General features: G+C 25.0%; 6 protein-coding genes across 6 annotated transcripts; 2 read left to right on the plus strand and 4 right to left on the minus strand.

The window, feature by feature from the left end:
* Positions 1-1,063: 1,063 nt before the first annotated feature.
* LOC149032592 (uncharacterized) lies at positions 1,064-2,173 on the minus strand. The gene is made up of 3 exons (XM_089172442.1): positions 1,821-2,173; positions 1,326-1,696; positions 1,064-1,218 (listed from the first exon to the last, which is right to left on the minus strand). Exons 1-3 carry the CDS (start codon positions 2,171-2,173, stop codon positions 1,136-1,138), a joined length of 807 nt encoding a protein of 268 aa, XP_089028568.1. The 3' UTR covers positions 1,064-1,135.
* A 1,908-nt stretch (positions 2,174-4,081) lies between these two features.
* LOC149032593 (uncharacterized) lies at positions 4,082-5,604 on the minus strand. Its single transcript, XM_089172443.1, has 2 exons — positions 5,272-5,604; positions 4,082-4,460 (listed from the first exon to the last, which is right to left on the minus strand). Exons 1-2 carry the CDS (start codon positions 5,592-5,594, stop codon positions 4,082-4,084), a joined length of 702 nt encoding a protein of 233 aa, XP_089028569.1. The 5' UTR covers positions 5,595-5,604.
* Positions 5,605-8,300: 2,696 nt separating this feature from the next.
* Positions 8,301-9,976, plus strand: LOC149032594 (histone-lysine N-methyltransferase SETMAR-like). The gene is made up of 4 exons (XM_089172444.1): positions 8,301-8,309; positions 8,977-9,012; positions 9,059-9,547; positions 9,659-9,976. Exons 1-4 carry the CDS (start codon positions 8,301-8,303, stop codon positions 9,974-9,976), a joined length of 852 nt encoding a protein of 283 aa, XP_089028570.1.
* A 2,117-nt stretch (positions 9,977-12,093) lies between these two features.
* Positions 12,094-15,242, minus strand: LOC107064450 (uncharacterized). The gene has a single exon (XM_015317145.2). It carries the CDS (start codon positions 15,037-15,039, stop codon positions 13,849-13,851), a length of 1,191 nt encoding a protein of 396 aa, XP_015172631.2. The 5' UTR covers positions 15,040-15,242; the 3' UTR covers positions 12,094-13,848.
* Positions 15,243-17,613: 2,371 nt separating this feature from the next.
* Positions 17,614-20,309, plus strand: Dsk (Drosulfakinin). The gene is made up of 3 exons (XM_089172461.1): positions 17,614-18,004; positions 19,296-19,391; positions 19,605-20,309. The coding sequence occupies exons 1-3, from the start codon at positions 17,922-17,924 to the stop codon at positions 19,762-19,764; spliced, it is 339 nt and encodes a 112-aa protein (XP_089028587.1). The 5' UTR covers positions 17,614-17,921; the 3' UTR covers positions 19,765-20,309.
* A 357-nt stretch (positions 20,310-20,666) lies between these two features.
* Positions 20,667-26,326, minus strand: LOC107064395 (mitochondrial potassium channel ATP-binding subunit). Its single transcript, XM_015317043.2, is given in 11 exon segments — positions 20,667-20,845; positions 21,295-21,442; positions 22,655-22,751; positions 22,754-22,832; positions 23,100-23,274; positions 24,023-24,246; positions 24,457-24,768; positions 24,856-25,269; positions 25,358-25,525; positions 25,587-25,905; positions 25,998-26,326. Coding segments are annotated over 10 exon segments (1,836 nt in total). The 5' UTR covers positions 25,695-25,905; positions 25,998-26,326; the 3' UTR covers positions 20,667-20,734.
* Positions 26,327-27,148: the final 822 nt, after the last annotated feature.

The raw sequence follows: 27,148 nt of genomic DNA on the forward strand, positions 1-27,148 counted from the left end.
TATTATTAAAAAAGAAATGAACACACACACAAACTTTTATGTACAATGTGTAAGCTTGAATATCATAAGTGTACAAAATTTTGATTTAACTGTATTATTCTAAGTATTATAATAATACAGTTATTAACTGATCTTTAGAAGGTCACTTATAACATCAAATCGGAATTGTTATTATTTGAATGTTATAGTTAGCGTCATTTAGAATTGATAATTTTTTTACATTAAAAGTCAAACAATTTAAGAATGTTTGGTAAACCATCTTGTTACTTTTTAATTTTTTTAAAAGCACACCATAAACAAAAACATTACATTTATTCACAAGATTTAATTTGTTATTAATTGTATATAAATATAATAATATTATACAAACAAGAGCAACACTTTTTCTTCATTTAAAAAATTATAATTTACATACCACTTTGTTTAACACAGTTTTTAAACAATAATTGTATGCAAGCAATAATTGTTTTAGTTTTGATGAAACATTTTCGAATTTCTTCAAAGAAATCATAAGATAACATTATTTTAAAGTAACTTTAATGCAATACTTATTGTTTTTATACTAAAGACTTTGCTTATCTACAAAATTATTTAGGTTTTTAAGATTTTGTTTAATATTTTATTAAAGTCTTTGATAATGTTATGGAAAAAAGATTTCGTTTAAATAATTAAAATTTAAATCATCCAGTAATAATCTAATTTGTCAAGTAGATCTTCTTTGTACTACATTTATTATTTACATAAAATTACTCAGTATTTGTCCTTTAATATTTTTGTTTAGATGATTCTAATCGAAGCCTAATACAATAAACTACGGTTATTAGAATAAGCTACAGTTAATTTACTCAACAGAATTATTTATAAATTTATAATGAATAAATGAAATGGTTGATGCTATCAAAATAATTTAAATTCAACAAAATGTACTTTGAGATTATATTTCACATCACCTTTCATTATTCAACATATTTCTTTCAACATAAATTAAATGATTAAACATGGAATAAATTATTGTGTTTAAGTATGAAAATTATCATATAATATATTTATTGTCTTATCGCAGACACAATAAATTATTACAATTTTGTTTTTATTGTTATTATATTTTGACAAAATGTACACAATTTATATGAACTCATTTAATATAGGGAAAAAATATAAAAGTTGTAATATTAATTGTTTCGTGTGGTTTGATATTCTTCAAATACGTATGAAATTCTGAAATCAAAGTTATATAAAAATCGTTTTTATTTTTTTTATATTATTATGCAACAAGTTAATATTAACGCATTCTATTTTTTTTTTCTAATAATAATTTTACAAACCTTCGAGATTCTCTGCTAAGAATGGTCTGCTACTGTAAATATGAGCCAATGTTGCTTGAGGAAAATTTTCTTTGAATGCAGTTGATTCTATTTCATAAAATTCTTTATAACGTGCAACAGATGTGCACATAAAAGCTACCATAGTTGTATCGCGTTCTATTACACTTTTCAAATCTTCAAATTTCTTTTGAATTTTTTCCTTGGTATTACAATGTTCATTTAAAATTAAAAGCTTAGTTTGGTAGTCTTGGTTATATATATAAACTTGTATACAATTTACTTGAACAGATACTGGTCCTTTGTACAATGTATTGCGAAACACCTGAGCTGAATTTATTGTACATCCCCAAATAGGACCACTTAATGGACACCTATGTAAAAACACAAAATATGAATTTTTGTATAAATATGTTAAGCATACAAATATTTTATCTATCTACGTAATAGAAAAATTTCTATCAAATATATATGCATATGTGTGTGTATATATATTACCTAGTTGAGAAATGTTCAATTATCTCTATTAACTCAGGAATATCGGAATATGTGCAAAATAAAATTAAAATAAAATTGTTGTATTCTTGGTTATTAGTTATTGCATTATACCAAAGTGACAGTTCATGCAATTTTCGGAAATAGCTAGGTACGTGACGTAATCGTCCTACTGGTGGGAGATCTAACCATCGTAATTCCGGAGCTGGAACTCCACATTTTGCGACAAAATATAAAGTATTTACTATAAAACGCAATGAAGAAGGGAATAAAATCGTGTCAACTGTATTAACATCTTCAGAAATATCTCTTTTCAATTCTACCAAAATGCAATCATCAGGATTAAGCTTAGACATATGTCCTTAAAAAAAAAATTTTTAATTAATCTTTTACAAAATAATAATAATCCTATTATTTAATTATCATTTTTACTTTTTGCTATATCAGTATTGCAATTTTTATTGGTAAAACATAAAAGTAAAAACGGTCTCATATCAGTAGAAACAAATACGTGTTGATTTTTAGCAACTGCCCTGTTGTAACGATTTATTATTATTTCCTGTCTAACAATCTTAGGTTTTTTACTCTGATTTCTTCTAAAATAAGTTTAGTCCAAGACCTAAGGTGTCAAAAAAAAAAAAATCATTGATATATTTATACAATTCTTAATACATGTAAATACATTTATCGTTAGTTCATTATATGACCAATAATTAAACGTAAATATCATTAAATATGATTATATATTATCAGACACAAGATATTATTAATAATAAAATATATTTTTTTGAATATACCTGCAAGTTAAACACGCATGTATCAAGTCCTCGTCCGTTAAATACTTAACAACTAAACGCACAGCATCATCACGTACGTTGTACTCCATTTTTTACCTGTTATGATTAACAAAATGGAATGAAATATTTCTTGATGAATTATTCAGTTTTATTATCGAAAAAAATAAATGTCTAGGTCTAGTATAAAATTAATAATATTCTGCAGAAATTGTTATTACAAGAAATGAACACACTCACAAACTTTGATGTATAATGTGTAAGCTTGAATATCAGGATTCTAGAAAATTTTGTTTAAACTGTATTATTATCAGTATTAGAACGTATTAATCATTATTTTGAGTATTATTATATTATAACTGTATAATATTATAGTTAGCTTCACTTTGAATTACAAATTTTGGTCATTAAAAGTTAAACAATGTAAGAATGGTTGGTAAATTGTCTGGTTACTTTTTAACTTATTAATAAACACACCATATACAAAAACGTTAACATTATTTATTAGACTTAATTTGTTATTAATTGTTTGTAAATATACAAATATAAGACAATGAAGGACAACACTTTTTCTTCATTTAAAAAATTATTATTTACATACCACACGTTTAAACACAGTTTTTCAAAAATAATTGTATGTAAGCAGTAATTGTTTGAGTTTTGATCATTTAGTTTTGAATTTCTTTAATGAAATTATAAAATAACATTATTTTAAGTTAACTTTACTGCAATACTTATTATTTTAGTACTAAAGACGTTGCTTATCTACACAATTACTTTTAGATTGTTGAGATTTTGTTTAATAGTTTATTAAAGACTTTTGTAATGTTATGGAAAATAGAACTCGTCCAAATATTTAAAATTTGTATCCTGTATTTATAATTTAATTCGATAGGTTTTGTTTTTACTACATTTATTATTTACATCAATTTACTCAGTACTTGTCCTTTAAAATTGTTGTTTAGATGATTCTAATCGAACCTTAATACAATGAACTACGGTTATTAGAATAAGCAACAGTTTTTGTATTCAACAGAATTATTTATAAATTTATAGTAATTAAAGAAAATAGTTGATGATATAAAAATAATTAAGATTAGAAAAATTGTACTTTAGAATATATATTTCACCACACCATATTATTTTCAACATAAAATTAAATGATTAAACATAGATTAAAATTATCATACAATGTATTTATTTTTTTATCGCAGATACAATAAATTGCTACATTTCTTTTATTATTATTATTATTATATTTTGACAAAATTTAAAGCTCATATCAATTTATTAGTTATATGTTAATAATAAAATAGTTGTAATATTATTACCTTCGTTCGGTGTTATATCGTCCAAATATATAAAAAATTCTGAAATAAAATATATATAAAAATTATTTTTATTTGTTTTATGTTTACAAAAGAACTTAATATTAACGCATTGTTTTTTTTTTTTTTTTTAATAACAGTTTTACAAACCGTAGAGACTTTTTGCTCCGAACGGTCTTCTACTGAAAATATGAGCCAATGTTACTTCAGGAAAAATTTGTTTGAATGCAGCTGATTCTATTTTATAAAATTTTTTATAACGTTCTACAGATGTGCACATAAAAGCTATCGAGTATTTTTTCAAATTTATTTCATTTTTCAAATTTTCAAATTTCTTTTGTATTTCTTCCTTTTTATTACAATCTTCATTTAAAACTAAAATACGAGATAACATGTCTCTGCCACTTATATAAATTTGTATAATATCTGCCAGTTCAGGTGGCTTTTCTTTGTTAAATCCTGGACAAAATGCTTGAGTTGATTCTAATGTACATCCCCAAATAGGACCAGCTTGGGGATACCTATGTATAAAAACGAAATACGAATATTTTAGACATATGTTATGGATACAAATATTGTTTTTATTTACGTAATAGAAAAATTTTTATCAAATATACAGGAGTATCTATAACTGGTGGTACAAGTGAAACATGGGTGACTCTACATGAAAAAATACATCAAAAATTTAAAATAAATATTTTTCGTTTAAGGCTTTGTTTTCGAGAAAGTCGACTTTGAATTTTTGCAAAGTGTGCGTGTACTTGATCATGTCTCGTTATAACTGACCTACGAACTTTTCTGAAACAGCCCACGAACTTTTCTGAAACAGCCCACGAACTTTTCTGAAACAGCCTACGAACTTTTCTGAAACAGCCTACGAACTTTTCGAAAACAGCCCACGAACTTTTCGAAAACAGCCCACGAACTTTTTAGAAACAGCCCACGAACTTTTCTGAAACAGCCCACGAACTTTTCTGAAACAGCCCACGAACTTTTCTGAAACAGCCCACGAACTTTTCTGAAACAGCCCACGAACTTTTCTGAAACAGCCCACGAATTTTTCTGAAACAGCCCACGAACTTTTCAAAATTAACCTTAATATGTATATAGGTTATTCTTATATGAAAAGTTCGTAGGTCCAGTATAACGAGATAGGATCAAGTGCACGAGTACTTTGCGAAAATTCAAAGTCGATTTTCCCGAAAACAAAACCTCAAACGACAAAATTTTATTCTATATTTTCGATTAATTTTTTCATTTAGAATCACCCTTCTTTCCGTCGTACCATCAGTTACAGATAACCCTGTATATATATAGATACATAATTATTACCAACGTGATAATTGATCAATAATGTCCCCTAACTCAGGAATATTAGAATATATGCAGAATACAATTAAAACAAGTTTTTTGAATGGTGCGCTATAAATAATTGAATTGTAATAATGTGCCAAGCTACATAAGTCTTGGAAATGATTCGTAAAGAAACCACTTTTTCTTCCTTCTCGGGTCTCTATCCAACGAAATGTATTAATAGGAACTCTACATTTTGTGACAAAATATAAAGTATCTACTCGTAGATTACATGAAGAAGGGATTATAATCGTCCAAACTGTATTAACATCTTTAGAAATACCTATTTTCAATTCTGCCATAATGCAATGCATTGGTTGGAGTTGAGCAATAAGTTCTTGAAAAATATTTAAATAAACTTTTACAAAAAATAATAATCCTTTTATATAAATAACACGTAAAAAATATTCTTACTTTTAGCTACATTAGCATTGCAATCCCTGTTGGAAAAACATAAAAGTAATAACGGTCTGATGTCAGTAGAAAAAAAAACGTTATTGTTTTTAGCAACTGCCCTGTTGTAACGATTAATTATTATTTCTTGTGTAACAAGCCTAGGACCTTTTATTACTTGGGTTTCTTCATAAATAAGTTGACACCAAGACCTAACGTGTCAAAAAACAATCTCATTGATATATTTATACAATTCCTAACACATGTATTTAAATACATTTAAATACATTCATCGTTAGTTTATTGAAAGACCAATCAATTTTATTCAATATAATAATATTATCAAAGTAGATATAATTAATAATAAAATATTTCTTTTACATGCACCTGCAAGTTGAAGACGCATTTTTCAAGTCTTCGGAGTTTAAATACCTAACAACTAAATGCATAGCATCAACATATAGGTTGTACCCCATTGTTTACCTGTAATGATTAATACAATAGAATGAAATATTCGATATTATTATCAAAAAAAAAATAAATCTTAGCTAAAGGATAGATCTAATAATATTCTGCAGAAATTGTTATTATACAAGAAATTAAAACACACACAAACTTTTATGTACAATGTATAAGCTTGAATATCAGGATTGTACTAAATTTTCATTTAACTGTATTATTATCAGTATTATAACGTATTGTTCATTATTTTAAGTATTATTACATTATAAATATATATAATTACAGTTACCTTCACTTTGAATTACAAATTTTGGTTATTAAAAGTCAAACAATGTAAGAATGGTTAGTAAATTGTCTGGTTACTTTTTAACTTATTAATAAGCACACCATATACAAAAACGTTAACATTATTTATTAGACTTAATTAGTTATTAATTGTTTGTAAATATACAAATATAAGACAAAGAAGGGCAACACTTTATCTTCATTTAAAAAATTATTATTTACATACCTCACGTTTAAACACAGTTACAAAACAATAATCGTATGTGTGCAATATTTGTTTGAGTTTTCATCAATCAGTTTTGAATTTCTTTAAAGAAATTATAAAATAACATTATTTTAAGTTAACTTTACTGCAATACTTATTATTTTAATACTAAAGACGTTGCTTATCTACACAATTACTTTAAGATTGTTTAGATATTGTTTAATAGTTTATCAAAAGCTTTTGTAATGGTATGGTAAATGGAACTCATCTAAATGGTTGAAATTTGTCTCCTGTATTTATAATCCAATTTGGTAGGTTTTGTTTGTATTATATTTATTATTTACATAAATTTAAGCAGTACTTGACCTTTTATATTTTTGTTTATATGATGCTAATCAAGTTTTAAAACGACCCACTACAGTTACTAGATTAAACTACAATTTATGTACTCAACAGAATTATTTATAAATTAATAATAATATAAATGCAATGGTTGATGCTATGAAAATAATTGAAATTCGTCAAAATGTATTTTTGAAAACTTATTTCTCATCATTTTTTATTATTCGACATATTTTTTTTTAACATAATTTAAATGGTTGAAAATGAAATAAATTAATATATGTGAATATAAAAATTATTTTATAATATATTTATTTTTTTCATATTGTACACACAATATATTATTACATTTTTATTTTTATTGTAATAATATTTTGACAAAATTAACACAATTTATATGTATTTATTAGTTATATGTAAATAATATAAAAGTAGTATCGTTATTACCTACGTGCGGTTTTATATTCTGCAAATATTTATTAAATTCTGAAATAAAATACATATATAAAAATCGTTTATATTTTTTCATATTTTTATGAAAGAAGTAAATATAACACACTGTATTTTTTTTTTTTTTTTTTCTAATAAAAATTTTACAAACCCTCGAGATTCCTTGCAGCAAAAGGTCTTTTACTAGAAATATGAGCCAATGTTACTTGAGGAAAAATTTCTTTGAATGCAGCCGATTCTATTTCATAAAAATCATTAAAACGTGCTACAGATGTGCAGAGAAAAGCTATCGAGTATTTTTTCAAATTTATTTCATTTTTCAAATCTTCAAATTTCTTTTGTATTATTTCCTTGGTATTACAATGTTCATTTAAAATTAAGAGCTTAGTTTCTAAGTCCTTGCCAGTTATAATGATATGTACAATATCTGTCTGATTAACTTCTTTTACTGTGATAAGTGATGTAGAAAATACGTCAAGTGATTCTAATGTACATCCCCAAATAGGACCAGCATATGGATACCTATGTAAAAAAGACAAAATACGAATTTGTCAGAAATATTTTATGATTACAAATATTAATTTTATTTACATAATAGAATATTTTCTATCAAGTATACATTACCAAGATGAAAATCGTGCAATTATATTCTTTAAGGAAGGTATGTTGAAATATGTGCAAAATAAAACTGTACAAAAAAAATATGTTAAAGGTGGTCCTTCATAAATATATGTATTAGAAAAAAATTCATCTAATCCTTTATGAATTTCAGCATAGGAACGATAATGTTTTCTTCGCAGGGAAAGTATAAAATAATGTCTCGGACCCCTAGATCTTATGACAAAACTTAATGTATCTACTGTGAGATAAAATGAAAAAGGTATTAAAATCATCCAAAGTCTATTAAAATCTTCCAAAATATTTCTTTTCAATTGTGCCAAAATGCAATGCATTGGTCGTAACTTAAAAACATGTCCTTAAAAAATATTCAATTAATCTTTTACAAAATAATAATAATAATCATATTATATCTAAATGTCATGTAAAAATTATTCATACTTTTTACTATATCATAATTGCAATTTTGATTGGTAAAACATAAAAGTAATAACGGTCTTGTATCAGTAGAAAAAAATACGTGTTCATTTTTAGCAACTGCCCTGTTGTAACGATTTATTATTATTTCTTGTGTAACAAGCCTTGGACCTTTTTTTTGGGTTTCTTCATAAATAAGTTTAGACCAAGATCTAGCATGTCAAAAAACAATCTCATTGATATTATATAATTCCTAATACATTTAGGTTGATATTTATTAGTATTAGGTTGATATTTATTAGATTGATATTTATACAATTACTAATACGTTTAAATATTAGGTTGGGGAAAAAGTAATCCATTATTTTTTCGTTAGATGACTTTAGTTATCGACTTCTCGCAAAATATCAATCAAACAATTTTAAATTTATCCTTGCTAGAAAGGTGACATTTAGAGCTAAAAAAAATTCCTTTACCATTTTTTGTTTGGTCTATTCAATTGTGATTTACAGGGTGTTCAAAATGAAAGTCAACAAAGAGAAAATTCCGTACATTTCACACTTTTTATTATCTAAAGACGAAAATTCAAGCTAGGCGGGTGAAATTGTAAATGGTGCTTACACTCTCAATACTGTAACAGATAATTACGTGCAATTTTGGTTTCGTCGATTCCGTTCAGGTATTTTTGATGTTAAAGATGCACCTCGCACAGGCTGGCCTATCGTCGAAAATGTCGATAAAATCACAGAAATAATCGAAGTTGATCAGCTTCTTAGTAGTTGTAGCATCGCCCAGGAGCTAAAGATCGACCATAAAACAGTTTTAAACCATTTGCGCAAAGCTGGATTCAAAAAGAAGCTCGATGTTTGGGTGTCACACCAATTAACACCAAAAAACATGATGCATCGAATTTCCATCTGCGAAGCCTTGGCCAAACGGAATGAAATCGACCCATTTCTTAAACGGATGGTGACTGGGGATGAGAAATGGGTCACATACGACAATATTGTGCGAAAACAATCGTGGTCAAAGCGCGATGAAGCAGCTCAAATGGTAGCCAAACCAGGACTAACGGCCAGGAAGGTTCTACTGTGCATTTAGTGGGACTGGAAAGGAATCATTTATTATGAGTTGCTTAAATATGGCCAAACACTAAATTGGGATCATTACTGTCAACAACTGGATCATTTAAAGCAAGCGATTGACCAGAAACGGCCAGAATTGGCCAAAAGGAGAGGTGTTGTGTTTGATCAGAACAACGCCTGGTCACACATGACTATAGTGACTTCCCAGAACCTCCAGGAGATTGGTTTGGAAATTTTGATGCATCCATCATATAGACCAGACCTTACACTAAGCGATTATCATATTTTTGTTGCACTGCAAAACTTTCTTATTGATAAGAAATTGACATTAAAAGAAGATTGTAAAAATCGATCACAAGAGTTTTTCGCAAATAGGGACCAAGACTTTTATGAGACAGACATTATGAAGCTACCTTTAAAACGTTAACAAATTAACGAACAAAACGGTGCATATTTGATCAAAATCAAACAACCAGAAGTATGTTAAATAAAGGTTTGAAGTTAACGTAAAAATAATGGATAACTTTTTCCCCAACCTAATACATTTATTGTTAGTTTATTAAAGGACCAATAATTAAACATAAATTTGATTAAATATAATAATATTATATTAATATAAATGAAATATTTTGTTTACATGCACCTGCAAGTTAAAGACACATTTTTCAAGTCTTCGGAGTTTAAATACTTAACAACTAAACGCATAGCATCATCAAGTAGGTTGTACTCCATTGTTTACCTGTAATGATTAATACAATAGAATGAAATATTTCTCGATGAATTATTCGGTATTATTATCAAAAAAAAAATAAATTTGTAGGTAGAGGATAGATCTGATAATATTCTGCAGAAATTTTTATTACAAAAAATTAACACAGACACAAGCTTCTTTTATGTACAATGTATAAGCTTGAATATCAGGATTGTACAAAATTTTGATTTAACTGTATTATTCTAAGTATTATAACGTATTTTTCATTATTTTAAGTATTATTATATTATAATTATATAATATTATAGTTATACCTTAACTTTGAATGACTAATTTTTGGTCATTAAAAGTCAAACAATGTGAGACTATTAAACAAAGAATGGCGACACTTCTTCTTCATAGAAAAAAATTATAATTTACATACCACTCGTTTGAACACAGTCTTTAAACTTTAATAATTGTTTGAGTTTTGATCAATCAATTTTGAATTTTTTCAAAGAAATCATAAACAAATACTATTTCAAGTAATCTTTACTGCAATACTTATTATTCTTGTACTAAAGATGTTACTGAACTACACAATTACTATTAGGTTGTTGAGATTTTGTTTAATAGTTTATTAAAATTTTGGATAATGTTATGGAAAAAAAAAGAACTCGTTTAAATAATTGTAATTTGAATCATGTAGTTGTAATGTAATTTGTCAGATAGATTTTCTTTGTATTATATTTATTATTTACATTAGTTTACTTGGACTAATTTTTCTTAATATACTTGTCATATAATAATAGTTTTGTTTACATGATACTAAATTCAACAGTACAAATTTAACAGAATAATAAGCTTATTACATTAAATAACAGTTAAATACGACGGTTTGATATAATTAATAATAATTTAAATATTAGTAAAAAAATTGTTCATAATATCACATTAAATATTTGAAACATCCTTGTGTGTGTTAGTTTTTAAATCTTGATTAACAATATGTTCAGGAAAGAATTGGTGAATACGTAAGTCATACTACTTCTTGTCTTTTTAAATAATAAATTAATATAATTCCAAAAAAACAAACAAACAAACAACTGTATATTACAAAAAGAAAAGAAAATTATACAGAAAAATAATGTTTATGGAAAATGTTGTTGTCCTTTTAATCGTAGTTGGTATGAGATGAATCAAAATGATAATGATGATGGTGATGAACATGAAGAAATGCAAGATTGTATATATTATATTATGGATAGATTAAGATTAAATAATTGTTTAAAATGGATCTTAAAAGATAGACAGAATGTAAACTTTTTTAAACAAATACCACGCTTACAAATAACTTTTAAAGACAATACTAACAATAAATCTGTTGGTAAGATAATGATTAAAAATATATTGTTTTATTGTTCAAAATATTAATATTTAAATTATTGTATAATTTGTTTCTTTGAAGGATGTCCATGCAGAACTAAACAATTTAGTAGTTTTACAGTTAATTTAAAAAGTTGTTATAAATTTCGATATAATAATAATATATATCCTATTTTGACACTTGATTTTCCTTCTGAACAATTGTCAGAATTAACAACTTATACATTTGTTAATGAAAATATGGCTAAACAATATTTTGGTAAAAGAATATCTTTGAGTTATGATCCTAAGAAAAATGAGATACATGAAGTGATTAGTGAGATCAAACGTTCTTTAAAAGATGCTGATCCTAAGACAACTGTATTGATTATTTTATCACAACCTGAATATTTTGTTAAATTTTTGGACATGTCTGGTGATTTATGGGATTGGTAATTAATTTATTATTATCATTATTTTTACATAAATCATTTTAAATATTGTTTATTATATTATTGTACAATATTTAGAAAATAATTCATTCATTATTATAATTATTTATATATAATTTATTTTAATATTGTTCATTATATGTTATTATATTTAGCAAATAATTTATTCATTTTATTATAACTATATATATATATATATAAATTACGTGTCACGTTGTTTGTCCGCCATGGACTCCTAAACTACTAAACCGATTTGAATAAAATTTTGCACACAGTGTGCAGTTTCATCCAACTTGAAAGATAGGATAGTTTATATTAATATATATATAAATTACGTGTCACGTTGTTTGTTCGCAATAGACTCCTAAACTACTAAACCGATTTGAATAAAATTTGGCACACAGTGTGCAGTTTTATCCAACTTGAAAGATAGGATAGTTTATATCTCAATTTATAATCGCAATATTATTTTATTGCGAATTATTTGTTTATTAATTAATTAGAATCATGATTATCTCTGTTAGTTCGATAAGATTCTATATATATATACATAAATCATTTTAAATATTGTTCATTATATAATTCGTTTCAGTTGTTCATTTTATTGAATTTTGTTCATTGTATTTTTTGTTTCTTTTTTAAATATAGGAGGTGTCCATTTAAAGATATGACTATATGGTGTGCTATAATAGATACGTTATCAGTGTGTCGTTTTAATGTAAACAAACATTTTTGTAGTATTGATACAAAATTATTAATTATTTTCATAAGTAATCCATCGTTAAAAGCTTACTCGTTGAATTTAGATATACAACACAATAATCCAGAAAAAGTTCAATCAAAATTACAAGAATTTAAAGAAGAAATAGTATTATCAACAAATTCAATAGCACTGATGCACATTTCTCATTTTCGTATGAATCAATTTTTTGGATTGGATGTTTCTGTATTTAAACAAGTATTTCCAAATGTTTATTTGTTTACGTTTTACGGTGACGCATCGTTTACTGGTAATTATTTAAGAGGTATGTGCAATGTTTTTCTAATTAAAAAATAATAATCAAGATAATATTACATTTTTGTACAATTTATTACAGAAATATTTATAATGAGAAGATTACCATTTTTAAAAATGATTAATCTATCGACAAATATTTTAATATTGTCACAAAATTAAATGGCACAGACCAATTGCAACTTTTACCAAAATTTGTTGATTTTAATTGTAGCAGGGGGATGAAAAGAAAAAGGGGGAGTTTTAATATAATTTTTTGTATGTTTATTATAATTTTATTATCGAATAATGTGTTTATTGAAATATAGAATGATATAATATTATTATACGGATACTTATTTATTGTTGATTATTTTGTTTATTATTATTTATTGTTTTCTTTCTTTTCATTATCCTTTTTAGAATAAATTATACAATGTTTATCACTTTTCTATTAATTATAATTATATAATAATGAATATTATATCATAAGTATTTATTAATTAAACAAATATTTAGTTGAAATTATTAGAATAATAATAAAAAAAAAATAATCAAGTAGAAGTACAGAAAACAAAAACAAATAAATGTAAATAATAAAAAAAGTAATTAAATGAACATTCGAGTTCCTAATACCAAATTATAATAATAATAATAATAATAATCAAATATTTGTTAATACAAAAAAAATATATTTATATGAAATTATTAAATTAATAATAAAAATAGTAATATAAAGTTAAAAACCAAATAAATATAAATAATCACAAAATGATATCTGTTAATTCAAATAATATTCATTTGAAATTATTAGAATAGTAATGATGATGATGATGATGATGATGGTGGTGATGTGGTGATTCTGTTGATTGAATATCAACATTTCTCGTATAATTTAAAAGTATTCCTGGCCAAATGACATTATTATCACCACAAACAGTAGATCTTTTGATCATTCTCGAAGGTCGATGTTTAATCATCTTGAAAGTGAAAATTCCTTTGGTTGTATCTTCATCACCTTCATCCTTTTTCAATTCATCTTGTTTCGATTCATAATTGAACCTTTTTTCATTCTGATAATAATCCATTTTACTTTCCATATTTTCCTTTCTCATATAATTATTATTATTATTATTATTATTATTATTAGTCTCAATCGTCCATTCAACTTCATTCTTTTTATCGTTCGATGACTCATCCGACATTTCTGAATTTAAATCGAGTTTTGACAAATCTACGATTGGCCATACACCAACATCACTTTTGTTTGATTCAAATTCATTATTTCTCGTGTGATCATTTTCAAGATAAAATTGTTCATCAATTGAATCGTAAACAAATGTTGTTTGATCAACTTCATCTTCAATATCTTCAACTTCATCATCAATTTCTTCAATTTCATCTTCAATATCAACAACTTCATCAGTTTCTTCAACTTCATGATCAACTTCAATTTCAATGTCTTCATCTTCACAATCTAAAGACACATTTTCTTTCGAATCATCGTCATTATTATCATCATTGTTATTAATTGTTGTTGAATTTTTCTTATTATTTCTAATTTCACCGATAGTTTTGAAATAAATACTATGATCGTATCTATAAGTTTCTAAACAAGTGCTATCCAAATTATCATTAGAACGATAACCAAAAACACTATCACGAAAATGATTGATTTTCATTTCCTCTTCTTGACGTGATCTACGACGACTTCTTTTAAGTTTATGAAACGATGGATTCCATGATGTTTCTTCTTCGATGATTAATTTATTCGATGATATACTCCATCTTGAATTATGTTCCTCATTCATCGTTAAACGACCCTTTGATAATCTTTCGGATCTTAATCGATTGTATCCCCTTGCAAAAGCTGCCCATCTTTCGATTCTTTGAAAAACATATTCCGTTTCTTCACTCCACCATTCGGATAAACCTTTGTGAAATGGTACAACCATGTTAGTTTCTTCGCAACTCGTTGTTACCGCCATTATTAATATTTGAACAATTTTTGTCTTCTGAAGTTTCTTCTTAGTTGATTTTTGTAATCACATCATTGATGTTAATTTATTTTTAATTTTTTTTTGTTTGATTTAATGAACATTCTAATATGTGTGTGTGTGTGTGTGTATGTATGTTAAAAATTAACCACGTAAAAATGGGTAAGATGGTTTAAATGGAAATGTCTTGTTAATGGATTTAGCACGATTATTTATAGGATTCTTAAAGAAGCACCATAAAAGTTCTGGAAGCCGTTAATAATCTTAGTAAGCTTAATACCATTGACCCTGACCTTACCCACGTAATTCAATGTGTTCTTAACACGTAACACACACATATATATATGTAACTAAGAAAAGTATTCACAGGTATTACGTTTCACATTTATTTTTATAACGTTTTCCGTAAATTTGTAAAAAAAAGTACAATTGATTATTCAATTTAAAATTTAATTACGTGTATATAATGCAAATTAGAAGAATTAACAATTTGCATTGGAGGCCTATTTTTTTGCTTTGAAATCTGCCAGGCGCCGTATCAGCGCCACTCGAGTTGCCTTTTTAAATCATCGGAGTGCAAAGGATTAAATAATTTAAAAAAAGATCTAGAAACATTTGATTTGTAGCTTTAAAAATAAAATTTCATTTCAATATTTTTTTTATCCCCTTGAGGTTTGTTTACCCGGGCGCTCAGTCTCTGGACCATTGTGCCCGGGCCCCTTGCGGGGAAAAACCTATGACCGTAGCGGTCCCGCGGGCAGCCCCGACTCCCTTGCAAAGCGCAGCAGTCTGTTCCGCCCCTGAGCCCACTAGGTCGAAGTTGTTGGCGGTGGTCCCAAGGATATCATTTCTGACGTCCGCGAGCCCAACGCATTGAGTTATGAGATGGCGGGGGGTATCCTCCCCTTCGCCGCACCTGCCGCAGACCGAGTCTTGTGCAAGGCCCAGTCGCGTAAGGTGCTTTCTAAGGTGCCAGTGCCCGGTGACCAATCCTACAACCAGCCTCAATTGGGCTCGGTCCAGGTTGATCAACTCGGTACCTAGCTTCTCCGAAGGCCCTGAAAACAGAGCCTTCGTGTGCCTCATGCCAGGGCCTTGCACCCAGAGATCCCTGAAGCGGTCCATGGCCCACTTCCTAGACCTCCTCCGCATGAGCCCCTCTGACACGCTGATGTGGCATTGGTTTGCCAGATCGTGCCGTGAAGCTCCAAGTCTGGCAAGCTCGTGCGCCCTTTCGTTGCCCTGAACGCCACTATGACCCGGCACCCAGAGCAACCTTTCATTTCAATATTACAATCAATTGGTTATGTTTTATTTTATTTTTTGTTTAATTGAGGAAGAATTAGAGAAAAATGGGAGTGGTTTTAGGATGGACATAGATAAAAGTTTAATAAAAAAAAATAAAAAAAAAGATTGACATATATGTACCCATGAATTGTTATAAATTAATTTCTTTTCTTCAAATGTTTTTTAATTGAAACGTTTATCGTAGCTTTTGCAAAACAATAAATACAAAATAAACTTTTTATAAACTTTACTTATAATATAATTCAATTTATAAGAAATAAAATTACAAAGAAATCGTTCTATTTTTAATAAATTTTTTTTTTTTTGAAAGATTTCAAGAAAGTAATCAAAATATTGATCCTCCTACACAATGCGTATTTATCGTAGAAAATAAGAAAGTACAAAAAAATTGTGTGAGTAAATAATATGATTTAAAAGTTCATATTCTTTTTAAAAGAATAATATAAATTATTATTACTATTCTCATTAATATAATAAATTATTAAATTGAAATACTACTAATTGTTAATAATAAAACTTATTTAATCAAATTAATATTAATTTATATAATAATAATAATAGAAATACAAATAAAAATCAAAATTTATTAATTTTAATAATATTATTTATAGTAAATTTAGTTTATAATATTAATAAAATTTAATATAATAATAATTATAAAAATAAAAATTAAAATCTATCAATTGAATTAATATTATTATTGTAATTAATAGTTTATCAATATTAATATCATTAATATTAATAATTTAGTTATTAGTATTAATACTAATTAATATAATAATATTTATAGAAATAAAAATAAAAATACAACTTTATTAATCTTATTAATATTATTAATATTATTAATTAAATAATAGTTTATCAATATTAATATTATTAATTTACTTAATAAAATTAATAATAATTATAGAAATAAAAATCCAAATCAAACTTTATTAATTTCATTAATATTATTAATATTATTAATTAATATTTACGGCATAAATATTTATATTATTAATTTAATTATATTAAGTAATAGTATTATATAATAATACTATTAATATGATAATACAGTATTATATAATAATAATTAAAAAAATCAAAGTTTAAAAAACCAAAACACCTCTCCCAAAATAAATAAAAAAAAAAATTAAATATATTAATAAAAATATAATTAATATTCAATAAATCAACCTAGAAATTCTCTAATTAAATTATAACCTAATAATATTGTCCGATTATGGTGTAAAAATATAAAAGAAAGTACAAAATAAGACACAACAGAGATGAGGAATAAAATATATAAGAAAAAGGAAGAGAGATAGATTAAAATGCAAAAAAAAAAAAAAGAAAAACTGAAATACATGCAGACTAAGGCGGTTGTAATACAATTTTCAATAAACTGCCAATCATCGAGACAGAGAGAGAGTACCTTTGAGGAATAAAAAAAAAAAAAAAAGAACAACCGATTGAGTCAACTGCAAGGGAAAAGAAAATTGTTTATCGCCCCTACGTTCTAGAACTGTTGAAGAGAATTAAAATTCTGGGAGCTTAACCATCCTACGGGATGATGATAGAAGGGGATGAAGATCCTTGGCTATAAAAAGGCTCTGTTTACGAGCTGTATCAGTCATTTGCTTCGCGGTTTTTCATCTACTATCATTACGTAAGTAAGTATATTTAGTTTAGTAAATATATGCTGAATCTTAATCATTAACAAATTTCACAAAAATTTCATTCATCATTCATTGAAAAATATGTTTCTTTTTTGTTCATATTTATTCATTTCATTTATAATTCAAAGTATATATGTGAATGTGAAAATGAATTTTGTTTAATAACACTATTATGAATCACACACAAATAATATTAGATTCAATTAAAAATAACAAATGAATTCTCTATTTCATTCATCATCATCATCATCATTCTGTTATTCAATCATCATTATCATCATCATTTACATTGTCTTATGATAATTGTTATTAATTATATATCAAAGTATTTTAATTAAATTAATAATTCGAAGTATATGAATCGTTTTGTTTCTTAACAATATTATTTTGAATGACAATACGTATTAGAATAAATTAAAAATAATAAATGAATTCTATTTCATTTTGTTATTCAATCATCATCATCATTATTATCATCAGCAGCACTGTCATATCATAATCGTTATTAATTATATCAAAATTAATCATTTCAAGTAATAATTCAAAGAATGTGAATCGTTTTTATAATGACACTATTATAAATCACACAAATAATATTAGATTAAATAAAAAATAGTAAATGAATTCTATTTCATTTTGTTATTCAATCATCATCATCATTATTATCATCAGCAGCACCGTCATATCATAATCGTTATTAATTATATCAAAATTAATCATTTCAAGTAATAATTCAAAGATTGTGAATCGTTTTTATAATAACACTATTATAAATCACACAAATAATATTAGATTAAATTAAAAATAATAATTGAATTCTCTATTTCATTTTGTTATTCAATCATCATTGTTCATCATCATTAGCATCATCATATTATGATCCTTATTAATTATATCAAAATATTTTATTTCAATTAACAATTCAAAGTATGTGAAACGTTTTGTTTCTTAATAACACTATTATCAATCATAAATTTGTTATTTAATCATCATCATCATAATCGTCCATTATCATTAGCATCTTCATATCATAATCATTATCAATTATATCAATATATTTCATTTCAAATAATAATTCAAACTATATAGATCATTTTCTTTTTTAATAACACTATTATCATTCTATTATTCACTTATTATCATCATAGTTGTCTTCATCATTAACATTGTCATATCATAATTGTTATTAATTAAATCATTAACATTGTCATTCATAGAAAAATGCATTATAATATTTCAATTATATATTATAGCTATGAAACTGATTTTCGTGCTCTGTAGCATGTTTGCAACCATATGGTTACTTCATGGACAAGATGCATCTGTATCCAGAATATCTTTACAACGTATACAAAGAAATCGTCCAATACATTTTGGGTAATCCCCTCATACGTCTCATATTCAAATATATATTCATGGGAATCATTTGTATATTTCTCTACAACTTTGTTTCTACATTGTATTGTTTGTTTCTATCTGTTTTTTTTTTTTTTGGTGTGATGATAATGTATTTTATTTCATTTAAATTAATTCATAGAAATTATTGATTATCATCGATGGTGTAAACTTTAAATAAATCAATTATTGTAGATACACTAGAAATGAAAAAACTGGAGACGGTGATCATTCAGATTCGAGTAAACAACTGCAAAACGTAGATTTTGATTATGGTTATATGAAATATGGAAAACGCAAAGAGGAGGAGGACGATACGTACAGATTTATCAAATTTGGGGAACATACCGTGTGAGAAAATAAAAACAAATTACGTTCACAAAAAAAAACGAAGGTGAGAAAAAGTAAACCAAAAAAGTATATATAAATATATATATATATACATAAAAATATAAATCAAGAAGATTTTTCTTATGATTATTGTTCTTTTGTTTATAGAAAATTATCACGTTATTATAAACAATAAAAGTGATTAATATAATCACTGATTATATTGAGAGATATTACATGTATCTTTGTGTTTTCATATATTTAATACTTGTAACTATTTGGCTATTTTTTTTATTACTTGCAATGAGAGTAATATAAAATTCATTTTTTTATATTAATATTAAGGAAAATTCAACTATTGTCAATTATCTTCATCATCATCATCATCATCATCTTCTTATTTATTTTAATTCAATAATTGTTCTGATTTTGTTCATTGAAAAAATGAATAAGAACACTGTGACTGAAAACAATACTACAATCTTATCGATATGTACGTACGTGCTATTTTATTTATAACTATTTTTTTTTTTTATATATATATTACTCATTTTAAAAATCAATGTCAACATTATTTAATAATTTCTTCGTTTTTTTTTTAATTTGAATTTGTTGGTTTCCGAACTGGTTTTTCTTTTTGTTTCATTATACATCATCACGTATAAATATAAATTACATAAAAGTGATTAGAATCAATGTATATATTTGCATTATCATAAGTATAATGATTTTAATCATGTGATTATTATATTTGTTTCTTATTTTGAAAGTTATTAATATTAACATGAAACTATCACACAATACAACCTTATTTTCTTAATTTGAAAATGTGATTTGAAAAACTTGTCCTCTCATAGAAAAATTGTCCTCACGTATAAATAGAAACACACTGATAAAGGATTATTAATTAATAATTACAAAATAAGATACTTTTTATTAATTTATTTGTTTGTTTTAATAATTTAATTTAAATATCATTAATTGACAAAATTTTGCTACAATAGATTATTATTATTATTATTATTATTATTGTTTTCCGTTTCCTGTTCATTTACTAATTTATAATACGTTCCTTTATTTTGAATTAATTGTGAGTGGGTGCCCATCTGCAAAAATGAAAACAAAAAAAAATCATTTAGTAAATGTAACTATGTAGTATAAATATATATATATATATGATAATGTAGTAATATTAGTGAACATTACATTATGATATAAAAACAAAAAAAAACAATAAAATTAAATAAAATAAAATCAATCTTGATGTAGTATATTATAAAATGATTAATAAAATGATTAATAAAATGATTAATAAAATGATTAACAAAATGATTAACAAAATGATTAACAAAATGATTAATAAAATGATTAATAAAATGATTAATAAAATGATTAATAAAATGATCATTTACATGAAACATTGATTGTTTTTGTATTAAAACCTACCTCCATGATAATACAAAAAATACAGCTACAATATATACATGATCACATACATATACATGATCAATATAATAAATATAAATATAAAATTTGGAATGATTTAGAAACATACCTCAACGATAACACCACGATTCAATACGACGATAATATCAGCAGATTTAATTGTACTTAATCTATGGGCAATAACTAATACAGTTCTACCCTTGGTAGCATTTTCCAATGCTTTTTGAACCACCCTTTCGCTCTCGTAATCCAATGCGCTATATATATTTAAAAATAAATATGATATTATTAATAATTATAATAATAAATAGATATGTATATTAAATATTGAAAAAATAATCATATATTAAAGTATATTCAATAATATTAAATTAATAAATAATATATTAGGGACGGGAACAATGGCGGGATTTGGTATTTACAGCAATGAACTTTCGAGTTCCTCTAATGCCAGTTAATAATAATAATAATAATAAATAATATATTAATTAAACAAAATAATTATAAATTATAATATAATAGTATATTTATAATTTGTAATTTATATATATAAACACTATAGTTTTGTATATTAAAATATTAGTTTTGTATATATTTAAATATTAATTTTGTATATATTTAAATATTATATTTATAATTTATAATTTATATATATACACACTATAGTTTTATATATTTAAATATTATATTTATAACATATAATTTATATATATACTAGAGGTGTCCCGCCACACGTTGCTGTGGCTCACAATCAGTCCGATACACACGTCTTTAAGTCAAAGATTTACCTTATACCACCATCTATTAGAATCTTATCGAACTAACATAATCATGACTCTTTGTTAATAAACAAATAATTCGCAATAAAATAATATTGCGATTATAAATAGAGATAGAAATTATCCTATATTTCAAGTTGGATGAAACTGCACACAGTGTGCAAAATTTGATTAAAATCGATTCAGTAGTTTAGGAATCCATTGCGGACAAACAACGTGACACGTAATTTATATATATGCACTATAGTTTTATATATTAAAATATTAATTTATAATATTATATTTATAATTAAAAGCGTTAGCTCGTTACGCTGCATGCATTATTGGTGCAAATAACGAGTAATTATCAAAATAAGAAAAAGTTCTTGAATTATTCTGAAATGAAAAATGAATTGTCTCCACTCATTGTCAGTTTAAATGAAAACAAACGCCATTATATTTATCATTTATAATTTACGTATATTCATTATAGTATTAATTATTATTTTGTTAGTTATTATTATTTAGTAACATTTACTAAATAATATATTATATATAAATATAGTGCATATTAAAGACATTTCGAAATATGGATCGTCATCTCGTATGAGAGATCGCTTAATTAAATTTGAGGATCAGAAATTCGAGTAAAACTAAATAAAAATAAAAAAATTGTATTATTGATATTTAATTAATTTTATATATATATACCTCGTAGCTTCATCCAATATTAAAATTGATGGCCGCTTTAGTAAGGCTCTGGCAATGGCGATACGCTGTTTTTGTCCACCGGATAATTGCGCACCCTTTCTCCGACTTGAGTCTCATATCCTTTTGGAAATTGCGTTATAAATTCGTGAGCATTAGCTTCTTTCGCGACTTCTATAACCTGATGATTCATTTAATACATTTAAATATGTAGAAATAATTATTAAATGATTTAATAATTTGATTTAAATGTTTGGATTTAAAATGTTTGGATTTAAATGTTTAGATTTAAATGTTTGGATTTAAAATTTTGGATTTAAATGTTTGGATTTAAAATTTTGGATTTAAATGTTTGGATTTAAATGTTTGGATTTAAAATTTTGGATTTAAATGATACTCCATATTTGAAAATTTTCAATTAAATTGAATTTTGAAAATAAATTCACACCTCATCATCAGTAGCATCTTCTTTACCATATCTTATATTTTCCATTATACTTGTTGCAAATAATATTGGTTCCTGATCTATGTATCCTAATACTGAACCACGTAAATAACTTGAATTTAGTGATCTAATGTCCCATTTATCTATCGAAATGCTACCCTCGTTGACGTCGTAAAATCTACATCAAAAATCAACGAATTATTACTTTAATATAATAAATAAATTGAATAATTGATTATAATATACATTAACACTTTAATGGCCGCATGTGTATACAGTCAAACATCGTCAGATTCTTGGTAATATTTTTCAAGAATTATTTTAAAAAAAAACTTTATTGTCATTCACACAAAAAAATTAATATAAAACAAAAAATAGCAAATTTAATTTTATATATAAACAGTTATAAATAAAATAACAGCCAATGTTCCGGCTATCATGCACATGTTGTGTGAGCGGCCATTAAAGTGTTAATTATAATTAATAATTGAATAATTATTTAATATAATATGTAAATTATTATATATATATATATATATATATATATTTTATATAATAATTTATATATTATATAATTTTACTATTATATATACATTATATTATAAATTACAAAAATATTTGTATTTTGTAATTTACAAGAACAAAATACAAATATTTTTGAAATTTTTGAAATTTTTTGAAAATATTACTTTAATAAATAATAAATTACAATAAATAAAAATTAATATTTTATCGTACTATTCCAAATTAAAAAAAATAAATAAACCATTTTTAAATAATTCTTTCAATTAGATAAAACAGCAAGGTAATATTTGACAATTTAATATAAATAAAAGTAAAATAAACAAAATTTATATTGCATAAACATTTGTTTTATCTTGTTTTTTTTATCTGACAATAAGTATTGGTAAAAAAAGAAATTTTACCTTTCTAACAAGGCAGCAATAGTAGATTTACCATTTCCGCTTGTACCGACAATTGCAACTGTTTTACCGGCAGGGATATCCAAATTAAAATTTTTCAAAATAACCCGATCCGGTCGAGTTGGATAACTAAATTGAACATTTTTAAATTCTATATTTCCAGCCATAGAGTAATCATTGATTACCTTTCCTCCAATCATCATAGGAGATGGCGGCATATTTAAATACTGCATAGAAAAGAAAATTCATGTAAAATTAGAAAAAATACATTGTATACAAAATGTATCAGTAAAAATTATCATTGAAAATAACATAAATTTCTGTATAAATTCTTTTCATTATTTGATGAGACAATTGCAATTATTTCAGATGATAATTTTTAACTGATTCATTTTAATTGTATTTGTATATAAAAAAGTAAAGATATGATAAATAACCTCAAAAACTCGTGCACCAGCACTAGTCCCTCTCACATATGTTCCAAATAATAAAGATAATTGTACTAATGATCTTTGAACAGTTTGCGTAGCCATTAAAAATGCCATAAGATCACCAGACGTTAATTGTCCAGTTGACATTAAATGGCCGCCAAAATACAATGTACAAAGTAATATACTATTTAAAAATAAATTAGTTCCCGCTTGAAACAAACCAATACCAAATCCTAAATTTTCATATAATTTAGAAGCGTGTTCAACTTCTTTTGAAAATAATTCTGTTTCTCTTTTCTCAGCAGCAAAAGCTCTAACCTATAAAATACAAATAAATGTTAACAAATACAAAATGATTATACCATTCAAATAAATTATAACAACGTGTACTTGTGTTAGTATTACCGTTCTTATGTTTTGAATGGCTTCTTCACAGACAGCGGTAGCTTTTGCAATTTGATTTTGTGCTTCAATTGACAACTTGCGCAAGCTTCTTCCTAAGAGGGTACCAATAAATATAACCGTTGGCAAACATAATAACATTGCTGCTGTTAAATGTGGTGATACCATTATTACAGAAATAACGCATCCGACAATTTGCGTAGAACTTCTTAAACCTTGCGATATACAAATTTTAAAGGCGCTTTTGAAATCTTGAATGTCACTAGTCAAACGACTTACTATTTCACCTGAACGATTCTTATCAAAGAATGCAACATCTTGAACGATTATAGATTTAAATACATCTTGACGTAATTTCATAGCAACTCTTTCACCAATGTGAGAAAGTGTGTGAATATAAATGAATGTAAAAAATGCCTGGAAAATGTACATTTTCATTTAGTTGTTATTTTGAATAGAATAATGAAGAAATTATTGTTAATATGTATTATCAAAATTTACATACTTGTGCAATATACATACGTGCCAATACGAATGCCGGTTTCAAAAGCATTTCTAAAGTATTCCTTGTTGTATTACCATCTTTATCTTGAACTATTTTAGTCAACACATTGATTATGTTACCAACAGACTGCGGTATCCAAATATTCAACATTGCAACTATAAGTGCACTCTAAATAAATACAAATTAATAAGTATAATTTATAGTTTATTATCAAAATACAGATACTTACCGACAGAGCAATTAACAATTGCCAAACGTGAGGGTACAAATACATCAAAAAACTTTTCCAATTAAATTGTGGTCCGACATCTTTTGTTTTATTAGACATTTGTTTCATTGGCTCACATTTCACATGTTTTATGTTATTCTTAATTATACAAACTGCAGATGCACCCAATGTACTCAAATAAATTGTTGAAATGTTTGATAATCTTTTGGCTTTTTGTACTGTTGTGTAACAAACTGTTTAATCTGAGAATTGAAGTTGTTTTTTAAATTGTTGAACAACGTACCCTGTTTTTTCCAATGCATAATTTACCAATGGTTTTCTGAAATATTAAATTAAATATTATACATCTACAGTACTAACACAATAAAATGATTATGAAAGTTAATAATGATTTAAAGAAAAAATAATTACCTTGCAGTTGATGCAAAAATTGTTTGTTGTTTGCACAACACTATTCTTAATAGTGACATTTTAAATAAATAATATTATTTAAATAATACTTAAAATCCTTATCATAACACTGTACATATATATATATATAGCTATGAAAATTATGTATTTTTGTTAATATTAATATTAATATTAACTCGTTAAATTTTGTATATGTTGCGTATATATATCACTTTTGTAAGCTATAGAATGAAACATATTTATTAACATATTATTTGAATAATTTTAGTGTCTAAAGTTAATGTGACTTAACCTCAAACTAATTTCCAAGAACAGCGCTATTATTTTCTTCATGTCACGCATGTACTTATCGAAAGCGTTGTTAGATGGCATTAGTTGTATTGGTGTGACACAAAAAACAATTTAATTAAAAATATAAAGTTTTTAATTCAATTGTTTATTTATTATATTAGAAATATTTGTATATAAAACACTTCTAACACTTTTACATTTTTTTTTTATATTGTTTTATATAAAGATGTATATATTGAAAGATGTAAAAAATATTTTTTGCTGAATAACTTACAAAACAGTTTTGATTACGGTGTATCAGTAAATTAGCAATAATAAATAAATAATGAATCGATTAAAATGAACTTATTTGCGTAATAAAATGTGAGAATACAAAGTTCAACGTTTTAATTAACAATCTAATTAAAATATTTGAGTTTCTTTACAGCAACGTTCACAGCAAAGTTCACAGTTTACAGCAATCGAATGTAATATAATTTTTTTTAAATTTATCAATGAAAATCAATCTATAGAAAAGATTCATCAAAATAATTAATAAATATTTATTACAATAAACAACAATCTTTAAACATTGAATACTAATGTATTGAAAAAAATAATAATTAAATTAATTCATGAACAAATAAGATTTTTAAAAAATTTCTATCACATAAAAATCAAATTTTTCTTTTTCTTTAAGAAACTTATCTTGTGTTTCAGAAATATTAAAAATTATTTTTTAAATTGAAAGTTAATTCAATGTTTAAAAAATTGTGATAGGTAAAATATCTGGAAGACAATATTATTAATTAATGTAAGACAAATGTTGGAAAAGCAACAAAACCAAAATAATTAAAATAAATAACATTCTTTTAACATAC

Source organism: Polistes dominula, unplaced genomic scaffold (assembly GCF_049000335.1).
Source record: "Polistes dominula isolate Pdom_NZ unplaced genomic scaffold, Pdom_raw_medaka contig_74, whole genome shotgun sequence".
Classification (NCBI taxonomy): domain Eukaryota; kingdom Metazoa; phylum Arthropoda; class Insecta; order Hymenoptera; family Vespidae; genus Polistes; species Polistes dominula.